At 35.3% G+C, this 20143-nt stretch overlaps 1 protein-coding gene across 2 annotated transcripts in view; it reads left to right on the top strand.

Annotated features, from left to right (window-relative positions):
• Positions 1–4972: 4972 nt before the first annotated feature.
• The window catches only part of GABRA1 (gamma-aminobutyric acid type A receptor subunit alpha1), a 59333-nt gene continuing 44162 nt past the window's right edge, over positions 4973–20143 (top strand). The window contains exons 1-3 of one of the 2 annotated variants that reach the window (XM_006062399.4): positions 4973–5421; positions 7753–7841; positions 11176–11288. In XM_006062399.4, coding sequence (XP_006062461.1) covers positions 7768–7841; positions 11176–11288 — 187 coding nt within the window. In that variant the 5' untranslated portion in view covers positions 4973–5421; positions 7753–7767. Of the gene's footprint in view, positions 5545–7752; positions 7842–11175; positions 11289–20143 lie in introns of both variants that reach the window. The other variant, XM_025292285.3, reaches the window with a different exon arrangement.

The raw sequence follows: 20143 nt of genomic DNA, 5'->3' as shown, positions 1-20143 counted from the left end.
CTAAACGAGTGGGACACAACTGAGGGACTAACCCTAGAAAATATAAAGAACAACCAAATAGAGATGTATGATTTGGATTGTATGTAAAGTACTCTACACCAAAGGCAGGTGTAAGGAAAAAAAAACTTTTTTTTTTTCCCTCAGAATACCTTAGACTATGGGCTCAGGATTTAAGGTGGTAGGTGAGCTTGCTTGTCATAGTCCTTGTCTGATAACTAAGAGTTTAATGGTTCAGTTAAAGCTTATGGAAAACATGGATAAAATAATCAGTATTGTGAATTTTATGAACATGCTGAAGATAATGGACTAAAATGTTAGATAAATAATGAATTTGTGTTGAGATCAAAGATAAGGAAACTGGCATTCACTGGATATCTACCAGGTGTTACACAAGAGGACTATGTATTTTGCATTTGTTTTCCCATATAATGCCACAACCAGCTAATGAGATAATAGTACCTCATTTTAAAACTTCAGAAAATGAGGTTCAGAAAAGTTGAATGAATACCAATGGTCACAAGTCTATTAGGTGTCAGTGACTAAAGAGCTGTCTCCATATATGAGCAGTCATTCTGCCCTGTGTTGTATGCTAGGTTGCTTCAGTTGTGTCAGACTTTTTGTGACCCCATGGACTGTAGCCTGCCAGGTTCTTCAGTCCGTGGGATTCTCCAGGCAAGAATACTGAAGTGGGCTGCCTTGCCCTCCTCCAGGGGATCTTCCCAACTCAGGGATTGAACCCATGTCTCTTTTGTCTCCTGCAATGACAGGTGGTTCTTTATCACTGGCACCACCTGGGAAGCCCCACGTGGCTCTTGCGCCATGCTAACCTGCAAAAATCACTGAAAAAATTACATAATCTTTTTTATTTGTCCGAGTGATTAGAGCAAACAATTTCTACATGCCTTTAGAATGTCAAACATTTATGACTTAAGTATGAGAAACGTTTGATTTTCTTTTTACTTACTTACCAATGCTGAGATGTCAAACTAGCCTTCAGGCCTGGGAAAAATTGTCTAACTAACATGATATCAAATATGTCTAGCTTAAGGTACAGAATTACTTTATTACCTTAAAGCACAGTTCTTTTCTTTTTCTGAACTGGACTATTAGTTCAATATCAATTATAGCAGAAGGGCTAGCCCTCTGGATATGTGTATAGTTTATTAACACTATGGTCAGTATTACATACAGCAAATTAGAAAGTGGGGAGCAGGTTTAATGAGTGAAATGATTCCATATAAATATCCAAATATTATAAATTATATATATTTGGATATATATAAATGAGGATGAAATCCTATTTAACTGCCACCTGTACATTTCTTGTTATAGACAGATGACCATTAAAATATTAACATTAAAATATACTTCCAATGTATATATTTGAGCCATTCAAATACATTTTAAAAGACCACTTTACCCTCTGGGCTTCCTTGGTGGCTCAGATGGTAAAGAATCTGCCTGCAATGCAGGAGACCTGGGTTTGATCCCTGGGTCAGGAAGATACTCTGGAAAAGGGAATGGCAAACCACTCTAGTATTCTTGCCTGGAGAATTCCATGAACAGAGGAGCCTGGTGGGCTACCTGTCCATGGGATTGCAAAGAGTTGGACATGACTAACACTTTACCCAAGATCTCAGCTGAAGCTTATTTGATATTTTATCATTTTACTTAACTCTTCTCCCTCACCCAAAATTATTTTGTAAATGATGAAAAGCCACCCTGAATTAATGAGAACATGCTCGATATTATTTTTCTCATTTGTTTCACATTTAGTTGGATAAAGTGAAAACATTTCTGTTGAAAAGAATCAGTACACTTCTTCAATTAGGTCAGGGCTTCCTGCCATTTAAAATTGACAGAAAAAGCAAAATGTACCAGACTGCAACACTGGAAATAGAGCTATTAGGCCTCCCCAGGATCTCTGGTCCTAGGTTTGACCTCAAGTCCCTTCTGCCCAGAACTAGTGACTGTTTCAAAGGGATTTCACCACTAGCCTCATGAGATAGAAGGAAAATAGCAGAAAACTTCCAAATGCTAAAGTGAGCCTGACACCATGGTGCAATTGGATGCATTATATCATCAAAAGAAAGAAGCTCATCACGAATAAACACCTTTTCTAAATACTCAGAGGTAGGTTTTATGTGACTGCTCTGAAGATGGTCAAACATAGACATAGGAATAAAACAGATCTAAACATGAACTCACAACCACATCTTAAGGAAATAAAGTCATGTAGAGATGTGGTTAAGAGGATAAGCTTTGAAGTTAGAAGATCTGAGTTTGCATTCTAACACAAACATTCACTAGCTGTGTGACCTTGGGCAAATCTCTAGCTCTCTCTAATCCATAATTTATTGAATGATTTGTAAAAGAGGGATATAAGACTATCTCTCACAGATCTGAGAATTAAATGGAATGATTTATGCACATTGATAAGCACATTATTTGGCAATAAGTAAACATTTTAAGAATATTAAACATCATGGTTATTGTGATTTCAGGAACTTAATTCAATCAGAGGCACAATCACTTTAAAGGGTTTTCCCCCCCAGGTAAAAGAAAAAACAACAAAAATGTCAACACCTATCTAAAAGAGTCAATGTAACAAGACCATATAAAATAAATGACTGCTTTGCCATTAATTTCTTATGGCTTATTCCCTGGTTTCATGTGCACCTGTTAATGACACCTTAGATGGAAAATAATAACCACACTCATAATTTAGAATTCCAATGCTTTTTTTGGAATAGTCAAACTATCAATATTTTAAACATCCACAATTTATTCATTAAAAACATACATGTCCCAAAAGAAATTATATATAAATCATCTAGCAAAACCTATCTTGTAAATATCTTAAATAGAGAATCATCATATGAGTATTTCCATTTTCATATTTTTACCATAGTTTTCAGATAAATTTGATAATTATTCATAAATATTTGTTTTGAAAATTATGGAAATGTGCAGTTGTAGCTTGCTGGAGAGTCACGTAACACTTTTAGTCTCAAGTAAGATGTGATTGGCATTGTTTTCAGAGATCATTGCTCAAATGATAAAGTTCAGTGTTTATGCTCAAAAAAACAATCAGCAGAGTGATTTGGTTGTATGTCATTAGTCATAAAGTCATTCTCAATTTGTAAAGAGAAATAAAAGGAGCTGTGACTATAAAGCCAAAGGCGGGAACAAAATCTAAATTGTGTCATGTTTAGGAGTATCAGTCTCTTAAGTCAAAACAGAACTATGAAATTGCATTTTATATTGTCAGGTAAGAAAATAATGTTTTCTAATTGTTAACCTGGGGTTTTGAAACCCTACAAATGTGAAGTTTATTCTCAGAACTGCTTAATAAATAAGTAAATTAATGGATAAATAAAGGGTAATGTCACAGGGGAAAACTCTTGATGCTCCTTCAGCGGCTATTGTTAAGAATACATTACATTTGTTGTGTCTGAACAGAGTAAGCAATTACTGCCCAGAAACAAAGGTATTATGAAATAATCTTCAAGTCTCCCTTCCTTGAAGATTCATTTCTAAAATAACTTCCCAGTGACACTTCTTCAAAATTCAGAAGAAACCAAGCCCAACTCTGAATGTGATCTTCAATTACATATTTCTTATTATTTCAATCACTTGTTTTAAGTTTCAATCATATAAGCTGATTGTGTTGCAAGCACAGTCAAGGAACACTTGTAGAATCAAAAATGCATGAGTGGTATAAACTGGCCATGTAGATTTTTCTCTTCCCTTACCAGCGATACAACCGTATCAGAAATGTCTCCTCTGCTAGAAATCCTCCTGGGAAAATGGCTAGGAAGCTCACCAAAGTTCACACCTTGTTCACCAGAAGAACTGCATAGAGGAGTCCCATCTTTTCTTTTCAGCACCTGCTGCTACCTAGTCCAGGGGAAAGAAAGTGCTGAAGGGACAATTCCCACAGCATCAGGTCATTTCAGTAAACGCTTCCAGAAACACAGCACCCACCTCCTCTCTGCTACAAACTCCCATTCACAAAATCCGAGGAGAGAACTACAAGTCGTCCCTGATTCCCTGGAAATGTAGTTAGACTGATGTTCAAACACACCCTCCTTCCCTCAGTGTATAATTATTCGTGGGTGGAGAGCCACCAGGGAGGGTAATAGAAGAGGAAAGAGAAAAAAAAAAAAAAAAAAAAAAAAAAAACTAGAAGCAGGCTTTGTTTGACCTGACTTCTAAAAATCTTTCTGTTCATCTTCTTTCGTCCCCTCTCTCTCATTTTTCTAATCCAGAGAATGATGGAGTTACAAGGCAAGGGAATGAATCCGGAAATAGAGATACGACGCTTGCCTAGAAATGATCTGGGCGAATTATTTAAAGTTAAATACTCCTGGTCCTAGGAAGCCAGCATAATTCATATTTAAAGGAGGTTATCTTTTCTCGATCATGACATAAACAAACAGTTTCCTCCAAAGATTAAAAACCCGGTTCCAGAGCGCGTTCTTGCTGTCCTCTAAACTGCAGACTGAGGAGAGGTGGAAAGCGCTGATAACCTGTGAAAGTGCGAAAGACTCTCTCACGCGGGTGGCCAATTCCCCACCGGCCAGAGCTCTTCCCTCCTAGCCCTCATCATTCGTGACTCTGCAAGACACAAGGACCCAGACGTGTGGGAGTGCGTGTGAGCGAGACAGGCGAGAGAAGAGTGCGCTTTCCACATGTGGAACCCTCCACCTCCCTGTCTCATAGCTTGCATCCATTCATATGCATGCAGTGGTTAAATATTTGATCAAAGGTGGAATAGTTATACTGATCGGTTGTATTTTTAATAGGCACACCTTAAAATAGAGGGTTCGTACATTGCAAGTGTGAAGAGATTCTGAGGATAGTCCCTGTGCCTCTAACCCTTTCTACTCTTCCCTCCCCCGTCTCTACTGCCCCCCAAAAAGGGAAAGCTTGCAGCAGATTGTAGAAGGATTTGAGCCTGCAGCTCAGAGAAGGGGATTAGGGCCAGAGCGGTGCAAGTTAAATTGTGCTGCAAATAAAAAATGGGCGGATTGGTCTCCAGATCCAGAGGCTGGTACCACCTTCCTTTCTAAAATAAAATCTCTCTGGCATGAAGTCACCGCCTATTTCACATCCGGTTTGCCCTGGGACGTATTACTACTGTCTTGGTAAAGAAAAATCTTTTGTTGTATAGCTGCAGATTGGAATATAGGGAAGCAAATTCGGGTGTGAAATCTTCAGCAAAGGAGCACGCAGAGTCCATGATGGCTCAGCCCGCTCAGACCGAGTGAGTGAGCGGGGGAGCGAGGACGCCCCTCCGCTGCCGGCGCGCCCGGACTCGCGGACTCGCGGACTCGCGCCGGCTCCCAGCTCTCCGCGATTTTCTCTCGCAGACTTTTCCTAGGTCTGGAGCGATCCTGTGCCCAGAGGGGGCCCGAGGTAAGTGCGGCTTCGGACCGCAGCACGCAGAGCTTTGAACGTGCCTTTTCCTTGCTGGAGAGACCAGAATGCAATAGGGAAAAGAGAAAGAGGGAACAGGACAAGAACCTGATCACATAGCAGGTAGACACAACGAATGTTTTTCTTTCAGGGTTAAAACCGCAGCGGTCTAGGAGCATTATCGTCATTATTATTATTTTCTCCGTCTTTCTTTTCTTTCCTTCCTTTGGCAGGCAGATTTGAATGTATTTCGCGGGGTGGGTGGTGACATGTTGTTTTGGTCTTTTTTTTTTTTTTTTTTTTTTTGGCAAAAGGGAGCTGAGGTGAAGTGGGGAGGGGCGTTGTGGGGGCATCCTCTAAAGTTAAGACGCTGGTATAGAAAACCTGTCTCAACGTTGCATATCTTAGGGAAGGCACTCTCCTTCTGGCTGCAAAAAAAAAAAAAAAAAAAAAAAAATGCCTCTTTTCTCCTTTCCGGTGGACGCTGCTGAAATGCCCTCTGGTGTAGGGGTCTCTCCCATTCTGAACACGAAAAAACTCAAGTTCTCATTTGATGTGGGTGGCATGGGATATGGGTGTTTGGAGTGTGTTTGATGAGAGGAGGTTGAAGGTTGAAAAGGGTTAGGAGACAGCTTAGCGTTTCTTTTAAACTATTATGTTTGCATTTGCAAGAAACTTTCTTACTCAACAACTCAAGTGCCATGATAGGTTTGTTTTCCTCTTTTTAAAATGTCAGAAGAGGACAGAAAGCAATGGTATCTTGCTTTGGGGTTTTTGTTTTGTTTCATTTATTCCTTTGGGAATTATCTTTTTTTTTTATAAAGATCAACAAATATTAATAGGGTAGGGGAAGTTGTTTTTCCTTCATAACAGATGTTGAAGATTAATAAAAGATTAATATAATTATACAATTTTGATGCAATATTTTAACATGAAGATATTTATCCAATATTCCTTGTCCTATTCAACTCTTCTATGTTAAAAGCAGTCACTAGTTTAGGGAAAAACTATGAATCTCACAGTTCTTATCTCTAGATCTAGTCTGTCCACTCTAAGCACCTTAATTATGTTTCATTGCTTACATTGCCATTTGGAATGATTTTTACTGATATAAATGATCCCAGAGAGTGCGGAAAGCATTTGTGTAGATGTATTTAAAGGCATACCACATTAAACTATAGAGTGTCTCATAAAAAATATGCTTTAAAAGACTTGCAATCCATTAATCACGGACCCTCCTGAGGGGTTCAGGGAAGTGCTAACAAATTTTACCTTGAACATTTTCATAACTGGAATCAATTATAGCACATTCAAGTAAAGTGTTACCATATCTTCTCCTTCTCCAGGTACTGCACTTATTTTTAAAAACTAACTGCACAAATAGATTATAATTTTAAAAATTCTCTAAGCTTTCCAGACTCCTCCATTCCTCCAGCATCCCACTACCAAGTCTAAATTCAGCAATCAGACGGTGATTGATTGCACTTTACCTAAGAGGGAAAAAAAGATTCCCTTATTCATGCAAAGCAAAGCACTCCAGTTTCCATCTGTTTGAGATGAAACATTTTCTAGCAGCAACCCGGCAGAATCCAAGAGGGCTTAAAAGATATGTGTAGGCATGTTTGTGTGCATTTATGTGAGTGTGGTTTGTGTGTGAGAGACCAGCACATGGACTGACTATAAAGTGTGTCCTTTAGCCCCGCAGAAGCATTAGTGAGCATATTTAACAAGGCAATCACAGGCAGAGAATTACAAGCACGACTTCAGGATTCAACAGTGTATCTCATGATTTTTTTTTTTAAGATAAATAGCAGTTGCTTCTGAAATCAAGGTGTATCCAGAACCCCAAGATGAATTCAGTCATCATAGCGTACTAACCTACCCCATCACAGCCCCCAGACATGCTCTCTCTGTGGTAGACACCAGCTGAAGATTTTTATGCACAGTGCAGTTGTGGGAACTCAAATCAGAAAGGTCAAATTTATCAGATGATAAACAAGAGGAAAGTAATTCAAACTATACTGGAAATATAAAGCCTATAGAAAAAAACAACTCACAATTTTATGTTGAGCAATATTATCACCTGAGAGCATTTCAACTTGTATTCTTTTACAGGAGAAATTAAGACACTTTTATTTCTGAATGGAGAAATGGAAGGGAAAGTGGAGAATGGATGGTCCAGGTTTCCATTGCTTCCAATGAGGTGTCATATCCCAGTGAGGTCATTTCCTGACTTCAAAGCATTTATCTGAACTGCCTCAGTCAGCCCTAGTGGTTATAACCTGATGTTTCTTGCAAGAGACATTGATCTCTACTTGTTCTACTTTTCAGCTGCACAAGCCCGCAATGAAGAAAAGTCCGGGTCTCTCTGACTACCTTTGGGCCTGGACCCTCTTTCTGAGCACATTGACTGGAAGAAGGTGGGGACCCTTTATTTTAAATCTGCATGAGAATTTCTGTAACTTTTCATTTATTCTTTCAGAGTGAAGAAAATTAACCTTGGATAAATTCATGACTAAGGGAATTAAAAAAACTTAACTGCAATAAAATTCCAGCTAATAAAGTGGAACAGTATGAAAAAATAATCATCTTATTTGCATGTTAGTCAGAAAACACTTAACACGCTTTTGTTAAGGAATGTGTTAATTCACCATTTAATTCTTAAATTGAACTTTTCACTGCTCAGTTGTAACCGAACAAAACATGCAGTTTCCTAATTCATAAAAAAAGTTACCCCAATTAATATCTGCATACTATGTAAGTTGGTTTTCCAACAAGAAAATTTCTAACTAGTTGCCAAGATCATAGAGTAACTTCTGACTATGTGCAAGGAGAAACTTTAGAATAATATTTTTAATTTGAATGTTATAATTTTTATAAATGCATGTGCATTTTGTTTTGAATCTATTACTTATATAACTAATAGAAGTAGAGTATACTAGACACATTTAAGAACAGAAGATAAAACTGAACTTCTCTATTTAAGTTTACTGTGGATACAAGTTATGAGAAAAATGTAATAATATGATTAACTATATTCAAAATATTAGCTAATGATCCCATCAAGCATATAGATACATTATAATAGCAAAGATATAAATGACCAAGTATTTCAGAGTCTCCTTTATCTGCTTTTATATTTCTAGTGTAATCTATTCCTGTGGCCAAAGTCTTAGCCATACTATAAAAATCCAAGATTCTCCATAATGTAATGAAAAGTGAACCCTTACAAGTTAAGGCAGAGAGATGGAATAGTCTGGAAATATAAGGACTTAAGAGGATTTTTTTCAATTGGGTTGTCCATTTTTAATGTTTGTTATTGTGCATGGTGAATAATGACTGCCAGATGAACAGGAAATGCATTATTGTCATATACTCTTAATCTGAGGAGTAAAAGGTTCCTCACTGCTTTTGAAAAATTATATGAAGTGTTACTATTGTGATGACCTGTAGATGGAGTTAGTGCACAGTTTTTTATTATATAGTGGCTCATACGGAATCAAAATCAAGTACTGTATCTGACATTTCTCTACAAATTATAAATTATATATTCAGTTTAGGAGACAGTACATTGGCATGAGTGTTTAATAGCAAATAAATAATCTTGATCTTTATCTTAGGCTTATTCTCTGACAATTACATAGTAAATGAGAATTAAAGATGAAGCATAACCTGATTAAGAAAATCACATAAAAGAATGATTATCATTCCAGTTGGCAGAGCAGAAATGGTTTGCTGGGAGGGAGGGAAAAGACTCTTTTGGCATTTGTATTCCAATGCAAACAACTGGTGAGAACAACATTTATAAAATCAAACCAGGGGGAGAAAAGCCTTTCCTGAATTTGAGATACGCTATAAAAACAAAGGAAATGCAGGTAAAGGTAATAGACCACTCCATTTTAGGGGAATCATATTAGCAATAATCTAATATGCTCTGTCATGTCACTTCACCTCATCATTTCCCCCCTTCTTATTTTAGTGCTTCTTCCTTAGAATACTTGATCAGGCCCTATTCACAACTCAAAGTGTGCTAGCATTTCTTCTCTACCTTTATCAAGATGACCTTCTAGTATCCTTGAAAGATGCATGCATGGCAGTAGGTTTTGTGACAATGAGTTTTTAAAAATAATTGCCTTCAGAAAACTATTTTTGCTTTACTGCTGTCATCTGCTAGTGAGACATCCTAGAAGACACAGAGCTTGTTGAAAATTTGATTTCAGAAACCAGGAAGATCTTTAACTTTGCAAAAAGAGAGTAAACCCTCAATCTATATGGTATTAATGTTGAATTTATGATACTGTAAAACTGTTTCAAAGAGGCACATTTAATATATTTCATATTCATGAATAGATTTTAGCTATAATAGCTAATTAAAATTTTATCAGAAAAGTTTTGCATTTTACCAATATAACATTAATTACCTAAACAACAGTGTTTGTTTTTTAATTGATACTTGATTATATTTCTTGCTTTTGTCAAATAAGTGAATTTTGGTTTCAACTGTTACTATTTTTCTTAGATTGATCAGTAATATAAATACACAAGTAAGAAACCAAAAGCATATTACGTAGAAAGTATGAGAGTGATATTTTTATGTCAGTTTTTTAGTTTACACTCTATATTCATTTTTTCTCAAGGTCAGAGCTATCAATGAAATGTATCCGTAAGTGTGATCTATCCTAAAATAGAAGACTCTTCTCCCAAAGGATTTTGGAAGTGTCATCTTAATCATTACATAAAATATGACTTAAAGAGCATAGATAATAATGTGATTGATACAATAAATATACAATATTTGAACTGTGATTATTACATGATCAAAATTCAAAGACTAGTAATGATAAGGGATTAAAAACTAGATATTCACATAGAAAGAATTAAACTGAAATAATTACTCTGATATAGAAGAATGAAAATAATGTTTTAGACTAAAAGTTAAAGAAAACTGGATTCTAGTTCAAACTCTGCTCACAAATAGCTGTGCTTTCTTAAAACAGTAATCCTGCATTATTGCTTAGTAAAACCATAAGTTAAGAATATTGGCTCTTACCTTTTCCAAGGTATATTTTACTTCTAAGACCAACAAGGACAAAAATTCAATTAATTAGAGGTTTGAATAGACAAATTATAAAAAGTTTTGGTTTATTGGTTCATAAACCTTAATGGAAATAGAAATTATACACTGATGTGAACAAATTATTATCATAAGTAACAAGTTCTATCTATTTTTCTCATTTAAACACCTTAAAGAATGTAAAAAACCACAAAAGAAACATAGGAAGTGGACGAAGGGAGGGATGTTGGTAGATGCAACTTTAGGATTATGCTACATATTAAATGAAAACAGAGCTATTAATTATTTTGGTAGCTCATAAATACATTTTTTTAATTTGGGAAGAAGTTTCCCAGATTTCGGTTTTTTAGTAGTGTGCATTAATGTTCTTGCTTGCCCAGAGAAAACATGCATTACAACTTTGTACACACACTGAGCATTATAAAGGTAAAGAGACAACTCAGGTCCTCTAATTTTCCTTCCATAGTTAGAAATATTAGAATATAGAGCAGATCATCTATGAGAACAAATATAAGAAAATGTTAAGAATTAAGCTATGATTTTTTTTTTTTTTACTTTACCAGAAGGAATTTTCAAATTAAGACTCAATAGAAAGGAAGTTGAAAAAATTGCGGAAGGCTTTATTTGGAAAAAGGTTTTAGTTGAAATGTACAATTTAGCTATTGCCTCTGATATTTCAGCTATGGACAACCCTCATTACAAGATGAACTTAAAGACAACACCACTGTCTTCACCAGGATTTTGGACCGACTCCTAGATGGTTATGACAATCGCCTGAGACCGGGATTAGGAGGTGAGTAGCATCATTGTGTTTTATTTTAGAGAACAATACTAAACTTTACTATTAAAGCATTGCTTCCCTCTACATGGTAAAGTAAGAAGAGTGACAGCATGTAGTGTAATGACTCATCCTATTTTCAATAGATTGCCCAATGTTAATTCAATTTTCCATGGTCATCCCATGCACATACCCAACGTGATAAAAGGCAATTCAAACTTCTCATAATGTCATGAAAGTAATGTTACATTTACTTGACATTCATAATCTTTTGCAAGTATGATTTGATTTTACAAGGGAGAAAGGCGGGTAATAGTCTCCCTTCCAGCCCAAAGACTGCACTGCTATTTCATTCCGCCTTGCTTTGTTTGCATTGGATTCAATTAAAATATCTCTGAATCTGTTGCTGTAAACATTTCTTGTGGAATATTACAGACGGATCCACTATTTTGTGTTAGATTAACCCCATCTCTGGGACAAAAGGTGAATGAGATAGATGGTAGTATTTTTTATCTCGGTGCATTTAAACTGTAATTTTCTATAGTAAAAATTTATTTTTCTTTGTATACCAGTTAATTGGTTTACTAATGAATTTCTACTCAGGAAGAAGATAGCACTTAATAATACAATATTTATAACAATAAAAGCAAAGAGTACAAGACATTACACACTTATTTAAATAGCCTTTGAATTAGGTAACCAACCTATCTTATTTAGTTAAGCAAAGAATAATGAAGTCAAAACAAAATATTGATCTCAGAGTAAAACAAATGAGGCAAAGAAATGAATTACTGTTCAAAGTCACATAAGAAACTAAGGTTAGAATGTATGACTCCCAACTATAACTTATGCTGTACTTTCTCCAGAGCATTTGTTGAAACTATTGAATAGCAATATTTAAATTACTATGAAATGGCAGTTTTAAGAAATTCATCTGTTCTCCATCTAGACAGTAAAGATATGCAAAGAATAAGAAGCTTAAGAATTCAATTTGTGGTTTTAAAACAGAATGGTATCATGAATTTAGAATCTTCATTTTAATACTTTAGGTAGTGTGATCACAGGGGTATGGGTCGTAGGTCTGCTTTGAGGCCGCCAAATGCCATTAATGTCTCAGAGGTTTAACGGAAACTCCTTTGTCAAAGGCGCAATTCAGAAATATGTCAAAGATCTTACCAGACGTCCTTTCCTATCAATCTCAAGCATTCGTTCTAGGACATGCTATACAAATTCCTCCAGGTTTGTTGTATTCCACTTGGTTTCCCCTTACTAAGTTCTTTGAAAAAGTATTAAGGAATAAAATGTATCAGTCACAAAACAGAGTGCATAAATGTCTGTGTGCTGTATTAATATAAAATCTGTGTATATCTAAACATCTAGAGTGGTTTCAGGAAAATTGTTCTTAGTTTATAAAATTTGAAATAAATTGCAAAGACTGCAGGTAGGGGAGGAACGGACAAAAAGAAAGTCAGAATAGTGATAATAACTTTTACGAATGGGCATGCATCTGATTTCTTTACTTATTCATCTTCCTTCTCCATATCAATCCATAGAAAATCTTTAGAATTTTATAATATATCTAGAAAATCTTATCTTCATTCTAGTTTAGGAAATTGAGTTTAATACTTTAACATGTGAATGTGAGTATCCTCTTTTAAGTTCTGTGCATTGTTTTAAGTTTGTTAAACAATTTTACACACACACACACATACACACACACACACCTTCTTTAATAATCAGCTATGTGGTCGTATTGTTATTTGGAGTACAGATAACACATCCATGACTGCTCATTTAAATTTAATTATGTATAATAACTTTAATAAATGTGTATGTTAATTCTTTAATCAAATATCATGTAAGTAGGAAGCATTTCACCTACTCCTCATATGTATACCTAAGTCTTGGAGAGCCACAAACCTTGAAAATATATAATACAGACTCAGAATGAGTTGAAAAGCTACTCTTTCAAGACTCAAGATAATAGTGAATTTATCATACAGAAGCAATTACATTAATTCAGGCAGCAATTTTCATGGAATCTAATATATTATATATTTAACCCCCTCAGAATAACAAAAATAGTTATGTAAAGAACAGAGTAATGGTAGGCTAAATATAGATAAGATATATTCTTTTTAATTGAAGTGAATATAATGTCCTCTACCATAGTAGAGGATTCAAGGGCTCAGGAAAAAGTTTTAAAATGGGCCTGCTTTATTCTTTTTAAAAAGGATTTTCTGATATTTGTGATTTCTGGAAATGGTGATTTTGAGGTTATGCTAGACATGAAAACAAATTTAAAAGTAGCCTAAATAATTTCCTCTATTTCTATTTTATGTGTCATTCTAAAACATACTGCAATTAAATCTGATGGATTTGAGATTTATGAAAAAGTTTTAATACTAACTAACTTAATTTTTGTCATTTTTTGGAGTGCCTTTTCAGTTTTAAGGGATATAATGGGATGTGTTTATTACCCTATCTCCAGAGCCATTTACTTGTTTAAGTACATTTTGAGAATGTTCATCTGTCTTTAGAAAAATACAGCCTTAGATATTAAACACAGTTTTTAGATATTTTATAAACATAATCAGCTATAGAATTAGAGAAAAAATGTTAACATCATGCATGATATTTGGATGCTATAAATTGAAATTATCTATTACATACATTTCTACAGAATTATTTAATTCTATGTCTTTACCATAGATTTCTGGTAAGCTAAGTTTAACATGCATTCTAGTAGCTCTCCAGTATAAAAATCAATTTTTTACATGATTCATTTGCTTTTCAATACAAAAACTATGTAGAGGCAATACTTGAAAGATTATCATTAGCTTATGAAGGGGGTAAAAATTTCCTCATAGTAGGTTCATGATCACAGCTGGAATAATCTTTTCTTGCAAGAGAAAGGAGCCCACTGTCTTCTTTATTATGATAAAAGTCTGGTTTTATAAAAATAAGAACATTGTGCAGAAGGCAGAGATATTTTGTTCGGAATGTCTTGATAAAATATAGAAATGTGATAAGCTAAGACTTGAGACTAATGTAAGAAACTCTAGTACGTGCAGCTTCATCATGACCTGTTTTTTAGAAACACACACAGCATCCAAAGGTGTAACGTTACTCTTTGGAAATGTACACCCTAGGTCCAAAAATTAAGAAACAAATATATAACATGGTTCATCCAGATGATAGGAGCTTGCAATTATTGTAATACTGTTTAAAAAAGACTATCTTTTCACGGTCAAGAGCAATCCTTAGGGGGAAAAAAATTTAAGGACAAGGTAAAAAATGATATCCTGGAAGGCTAATTTAAAAAAGAAAACACTAAAAATGATAGTATGTGGAATTCTAGTAATATCCTCTATTCAGGGACATAAAGAGAAAAACATTTGGTAAATTCATATTTTAAGTACAAATTTAAGAAAGGAAGTCTTTAAATAAACTTGAATTCAAATAGTCTGTAGCCAGAAAATAAAATAAAAATTGTCAGTGATTGTTGAGTTCATACTCATCTAATACTACCTTCTTTGAGGGCAAGGTGTAGAGAGGGCTCCTTCTTCCTTGCAACCAGGGACTGAAGAATGTTTTTGAAAGGCTCATGCCTAAAGTATGGTTACCACCAAAGAATAAAATGGTTGAGGAAGGAGAGGACATAAAATTCAGAAAAAAGAAAAAAAAAAAGCAAGATAAGAAAGGAAAGGTTAGAGCAGAAAGGAGAGCAAGAAGGTATTGAAAGAGGGTATTGAAAATAAGCAGAAAGAATAGAGAAAAGTGAGAGAGCTGGAGAAGCAGAGGAGAACAACTAGAGAAACTGGTACGGGAGAGACGTCTGTGTTCCGAGTCTGGCTAGGCTAAGGTGTTTCTTGATTAATTAAGATCCCTCTTTTCATTTTAAATCAAGACCAAACCAAACACCTTCTGAGGAAATCTTTCTCAAGGTTTCTCCTTATTGGCTGTGAATCTAAAACTAAAGAAGCCTAAATTTTCTCCAACTTTCTAAAAAATTAAACGATGCTCCCCCCGCCACACACCAATTACACCTATCTGGGCACAATTTCAGCCACTATCACATTGGCTTTTCCTGCACTCTAGGAGTAGGGGTAAGAAACCAAGATCCAAAACTGCATTCTGAAGAAAGTTTTCAGGTTTTTAAAGGAGAAGCAGTGTCCTTCCAGTAACATCTTTCCCGCCCTCTCTGCCCCACCATTTAGACAGGCTGTGTCTCTCTTTGCAGTGAAAGAGTACCCATGTGTACTCATCATGTGACAAACCCAGATGGATGGGAGAAGTAAATTGGTAGGTAGGGATGTAGGTAGAGAATTGACTTTATTCCTGATGTTGTTTAATCACTGAGTCGTGTCTGACTTTTTTGCAACCCCATGGGCTGTCCATGGAATTTTCCAGGCAAGAATACTGAAGTGGGTTGCCATTTTCCACTCGAGGGGCTCTTCCTGACCTAGGAATCAAACCTGAGGCTCCTGCCACGTCTCCTGAGTTACAGGCGGGTTCTTTACCACTGAGCCACCAGCAAAACTACTTATTTATTCCTACTATAAACTTAACATATTTAGTTAAGATTTTCTTCTTTTTCCTGTGTTACAGAATTGGGTTGTTGTCGTTGTTTTAGATTTTACTTAATTGAAGCTATCAGTTAGATGAGTATTTATAACTGGAATGTGGCTGGGATTTTCTCTCAAGGTATTTAAGCACTGATATACTATTTGATAAACAATCTATGCCTCAAAGCATACTTCTTATCTTCTTGATTTTCCCAATTTTTGATTTTTTTTATGCCTGTATGAGACCTTTTAGACTTCCTTTAGCCTAATTATTGCAAGAGATCTCAGCTTTAAGATAAGAAGTGTCTCCCACCAGGCAAGGAGACTGGACTGGATATGAGTGCTGCTGGCAAAGTGGTATTGGCTCCTTGGGGAATTAACTTGGCATCTTGGGTTATGTTTCTTTATGTCAAAATAATTCAAGGTGGAACACTAAAGCGTGCTCTAAGGGGAAAAAAAATCAGATTAACTTCTGTGAAATTTTGTGCAACTTTATAAACTTTAGGTAACTAGACTTTATCTCAAGGTGAAATCTGATATTCATATGATCTTTTTTATGTTTTTATATGCTGTGTGATGTTGAAATCAGAGGCAACCATTTTATCCATGTTTACCTAACTTAAAGCATACATTTTGTATTTATATTAAAAAGCCAGAATTTCAAAAATTTAGAGGACAAGATATTATGTCACAATATATTCACTTTCAATAAAAAAGATCCTAAAATACTGACAGTACCCCCAAAACAATTTAAAATATTAGACTTCTCCAGTATTTGTTATTGCTGTTGATACACTTACTTTACCAATTAATAGCTTTTCTTACTCACTTTTGAAATTCCACTCTAGAATTCTTCTTTTTGAATTTGCTATAGCTTTGGTGCTTTTAATGCAAGGTGTGGAGCAGATGCTCAGACTTTGGCTTAATGCAGTCTATTTCCACTGAAATACTATATCTAGACAGTCCATAATTCAGTTGAACTTTAGAGGAAGAGCAGTTACCAAAGACACAAGAAGAACTGTTAAAATGAACAGAGAACACCTTTTAACCTTAACTGGCTGAGAGATCCAGTCAGCTCATGAAGCCAGCTTGTCTAATGAATCCAAATGAGATGCCCAGAGGAATGTTTTAGCATGTTTTAAAACTCCCTGTTTCCATTTTTCCTTTTTGTGTATAGATCATTGTGCCAAGCACTTCCTAAGATAAAATGTAGCCTCTGAGACTATGCTCAGGTTATAAAGGCCAAATTATTAGTAAACGACTGCAGTTTATATTTTGTGCAGTTACTTTTGACGTTTTTATATACTTAACATTTCCTCTCTTGATACTAGAATGAATGTGAACTATTCAATATATATTCATATATGTATGTGTGTGTATGTGTGTGTGTGTATAAATATATTCTTTAGATGGTCGGTGTTTTACAGCCTGAACTTGAGTTCTGAATTTGAAAAATTGTGTTTGCAGTGTTTCCAAGTTGAGAATCTTCTTGTTCATAGTCACGGACTCTGCCATTTTGAAAAACTTAAAACTGAGTCCTAAGTGGATGGCATATCCCTCCAAGATTATTATCCTCATATAATTAAAATTCTATAATGGGAACATAAAGTATGATGCCTCAAAGCTATTGCATATTAGGCAATTTTGATCAAGACTTATACAGACTGAAAGAAACCCATTTCTCCAATACAGCAATCACATCCTTTTCTAAAGCTTTGCCCTCTCCCAATAGAAATGCCATGATATAAGGAGCCAAGGAGGGACATTTTCAGTGGAGGAGAGATGAATGTCTGCTGTAATATGCTTTACCTTTATTCCCTGGGAGATGCTTATATCATCTGAGTTCAGGAAATCTGAAAACACAAAAGGACCAGGTATTGGCTAGACACTTCAAAATGGGATTTTCTACTCCATATCCAGATTTAGCAGTTGCATCACCAACTTTAAGTGGCTCTACAGTAGCAGGTAGGGGAAAATGGTAAAGAGTTAAGGGAATGGAAACGAAGGACAAGGAGCAAAAACGCTGCTCCAGGCAGATTGGCAGGGAGCTGAAACATTGTCCAATGCTGCTGCTGCTGCTGCTAAGTCGCTTCAGTCGTGTCCGAACCTGCGCGACCCCATAGACAGCAGGAGTATAAATTGATGGTTATGTAGTGAGCTCAAGATATTTTCAATTTCTAAACAGGACCGTTTCAAAGTGGGGTTTTAAGAAATACTTTATTATAATGACTAATGCTAGCCAATTCAGACCCCATGTAGTGACTGCCTCTGTGAATTAATAGCAGCAAAGTAGCTTGAAGGAGGCAATAAACCTCCTTCATAAGTTACAAGCACACAGAACTGGGTCCAGTGAATGTTATTCTGAGTTCCTATTATTCTGAGTTCCTTAGTAGACAGCATTTCTTTTTTTTTTTTTTTTTAATTTTTATTTTTTCCATGGAGTGCAGCCTACCAGGCTCCTCCGCCCATGGGATTTTCCAGGCAAGAGTACTGGAGTGGGGTGCCATAGTATTGTCTACAAGGCGATGAATGCTACAGTACACCTCCTTGCAATGTGTATATTTTTTCTGAAGGTCTAGTTCCTTTAGAGTTCTGAGTAGCTAATGGTTTTGTGCACCATCTGGTCTTAAAATCTTTCATTTGGTTTTCTGTTTTAATTTAATTTAATTTTTTAACTTTACAATATTGTATTGGTTTTGTAGGCAGCATTTCCATTGAAAATATGGCCAGTGCCATATTAAACAAATTGTTGTAATAGGAATCCCTAACAAAATACCACCTACAATTCTTCACTATTGATTCCCTCTTCCATTTTTTAAAAAAATTAGTCACTCTTACAATCCACTCTTTACAAAGTATCAGTTGTCTTCTTAAACCACAAGTAACATTATTTCACTTCATTACCCCAAAGCTTCTTATTACATTAGAACAAAGGTCACCTGCTTCTATAAAGAGCTCTTTAAGTGTGGACCCTCTTACCTCTAGAGTGCCATCTTATACCATGATCATCAGCATCACCAAGTTCCAGATGCATGGACTTTCTTAAACAAAGAGCATTTATTCTCATCTTTGCTTTATTCTTTCTTTTATGCTTTAGATCTTTGCTTTATTCTTTCCTCTCCTTGAAATGTCTTTGCCTGGATCTGTTCATCCTTGAATTTTTCTCACCTTCTAGGTCACAAGTCAAATGCCATCTCTTCTTTCAGAGCATTTATAATGATCTGACATTAACTAGTGTAATTCGTGCATATATGCTTATATACAACTATGTATATAATTATGTCTATCTACCTACCTACCTGTTTATCTATGTTTCTAAGCTTTTTACCTAAAATATGTGTTACCTAAGACTATGAGATATGCTGCAGAAGAACAGGAACAATTGCACTTTTGTTAACCAGTGTATTAACTGTTATCTAGACAAGTGCCTTCCTAGCACATAGAAAACTCTCAATAAACATTTGTTGACTAAATTAATGTACCCAGAAAATACATCTATTTGACTCTCACTCCAATAGAATGGAGTTGACTGTATATGTATTATTTCTTCACTGAAGAAGTAATAAAATAGTCTAAGAGACATTAAAGGATTGTCCTAAAATCACATAGCTTGTTCTCTAGGAAAATCCGAGTTAAAATCCAAGTGTTTTGACTCTTAATCCAATGTGCTTACTACTTACTATACTACACTGCTTTTCTGATTTTTGCCTCAAGCGCTAATCATCTTTTTGAATTATCACTTCAAAACATCTGTTACTTCAATACTTATCAGCAGGATATCAACATTGTAGGAAATCCCTAGTAAAAACAGATCTAGTGCTGTCTAGCTGTTACAGAGGTTATAACTGTGTATGTACATATGTGTATGCATATATGTGTGTTTGTGAATATATGTGTGTGCACATATATGTAATATAAAAATATGTATATGTTGTATGTGAAACATATCTTTGAAGGGTGTGCTTGTTTAAAGAATGATTTTAATCATCATAAACTTAATTTACCCTGATGTACTGTCTTAGATATCCTTAATCACTGTAACAATAACCACCATCATAATTTCATTTTATATAACTCTATTCCATCTTTATCCTTTGAAAACTTGAACACTGTTATACAGTTATACTAATTCTAAATAATCTGTTGATTATTTTACACTGGACAGAGGATTATTGTGACAAAAATACTGGATTGGAAAAAAAATTACTTGCTGATTAATCTAGTCTCTGAACATTTCTTCCAACCAAGTTATTTTAATTGATTTCCACTTGCAGACAGTCCTCTCATTACATAAGAGGTTCA

This window comes from Bubalus bubalis, chromosome 9, assembly GCF_019923935.1.
Source record: "Bubalus bubalis isolate 160015118507 breed Murrah chromosome 9, NDDB_SH_1, whole genome shotgun sequence".
NCBI lineage: Eukaryota > Metazoa > Chordata > Mammalia > Artiodactyla > Bovidae > Bubalus > Bubalus bubalis.
The sequence above is the reverse complement of the archived record's forward strand: the minus strand, read 5'-3'. Positions and strand labels throughout refer to the sequence as shown.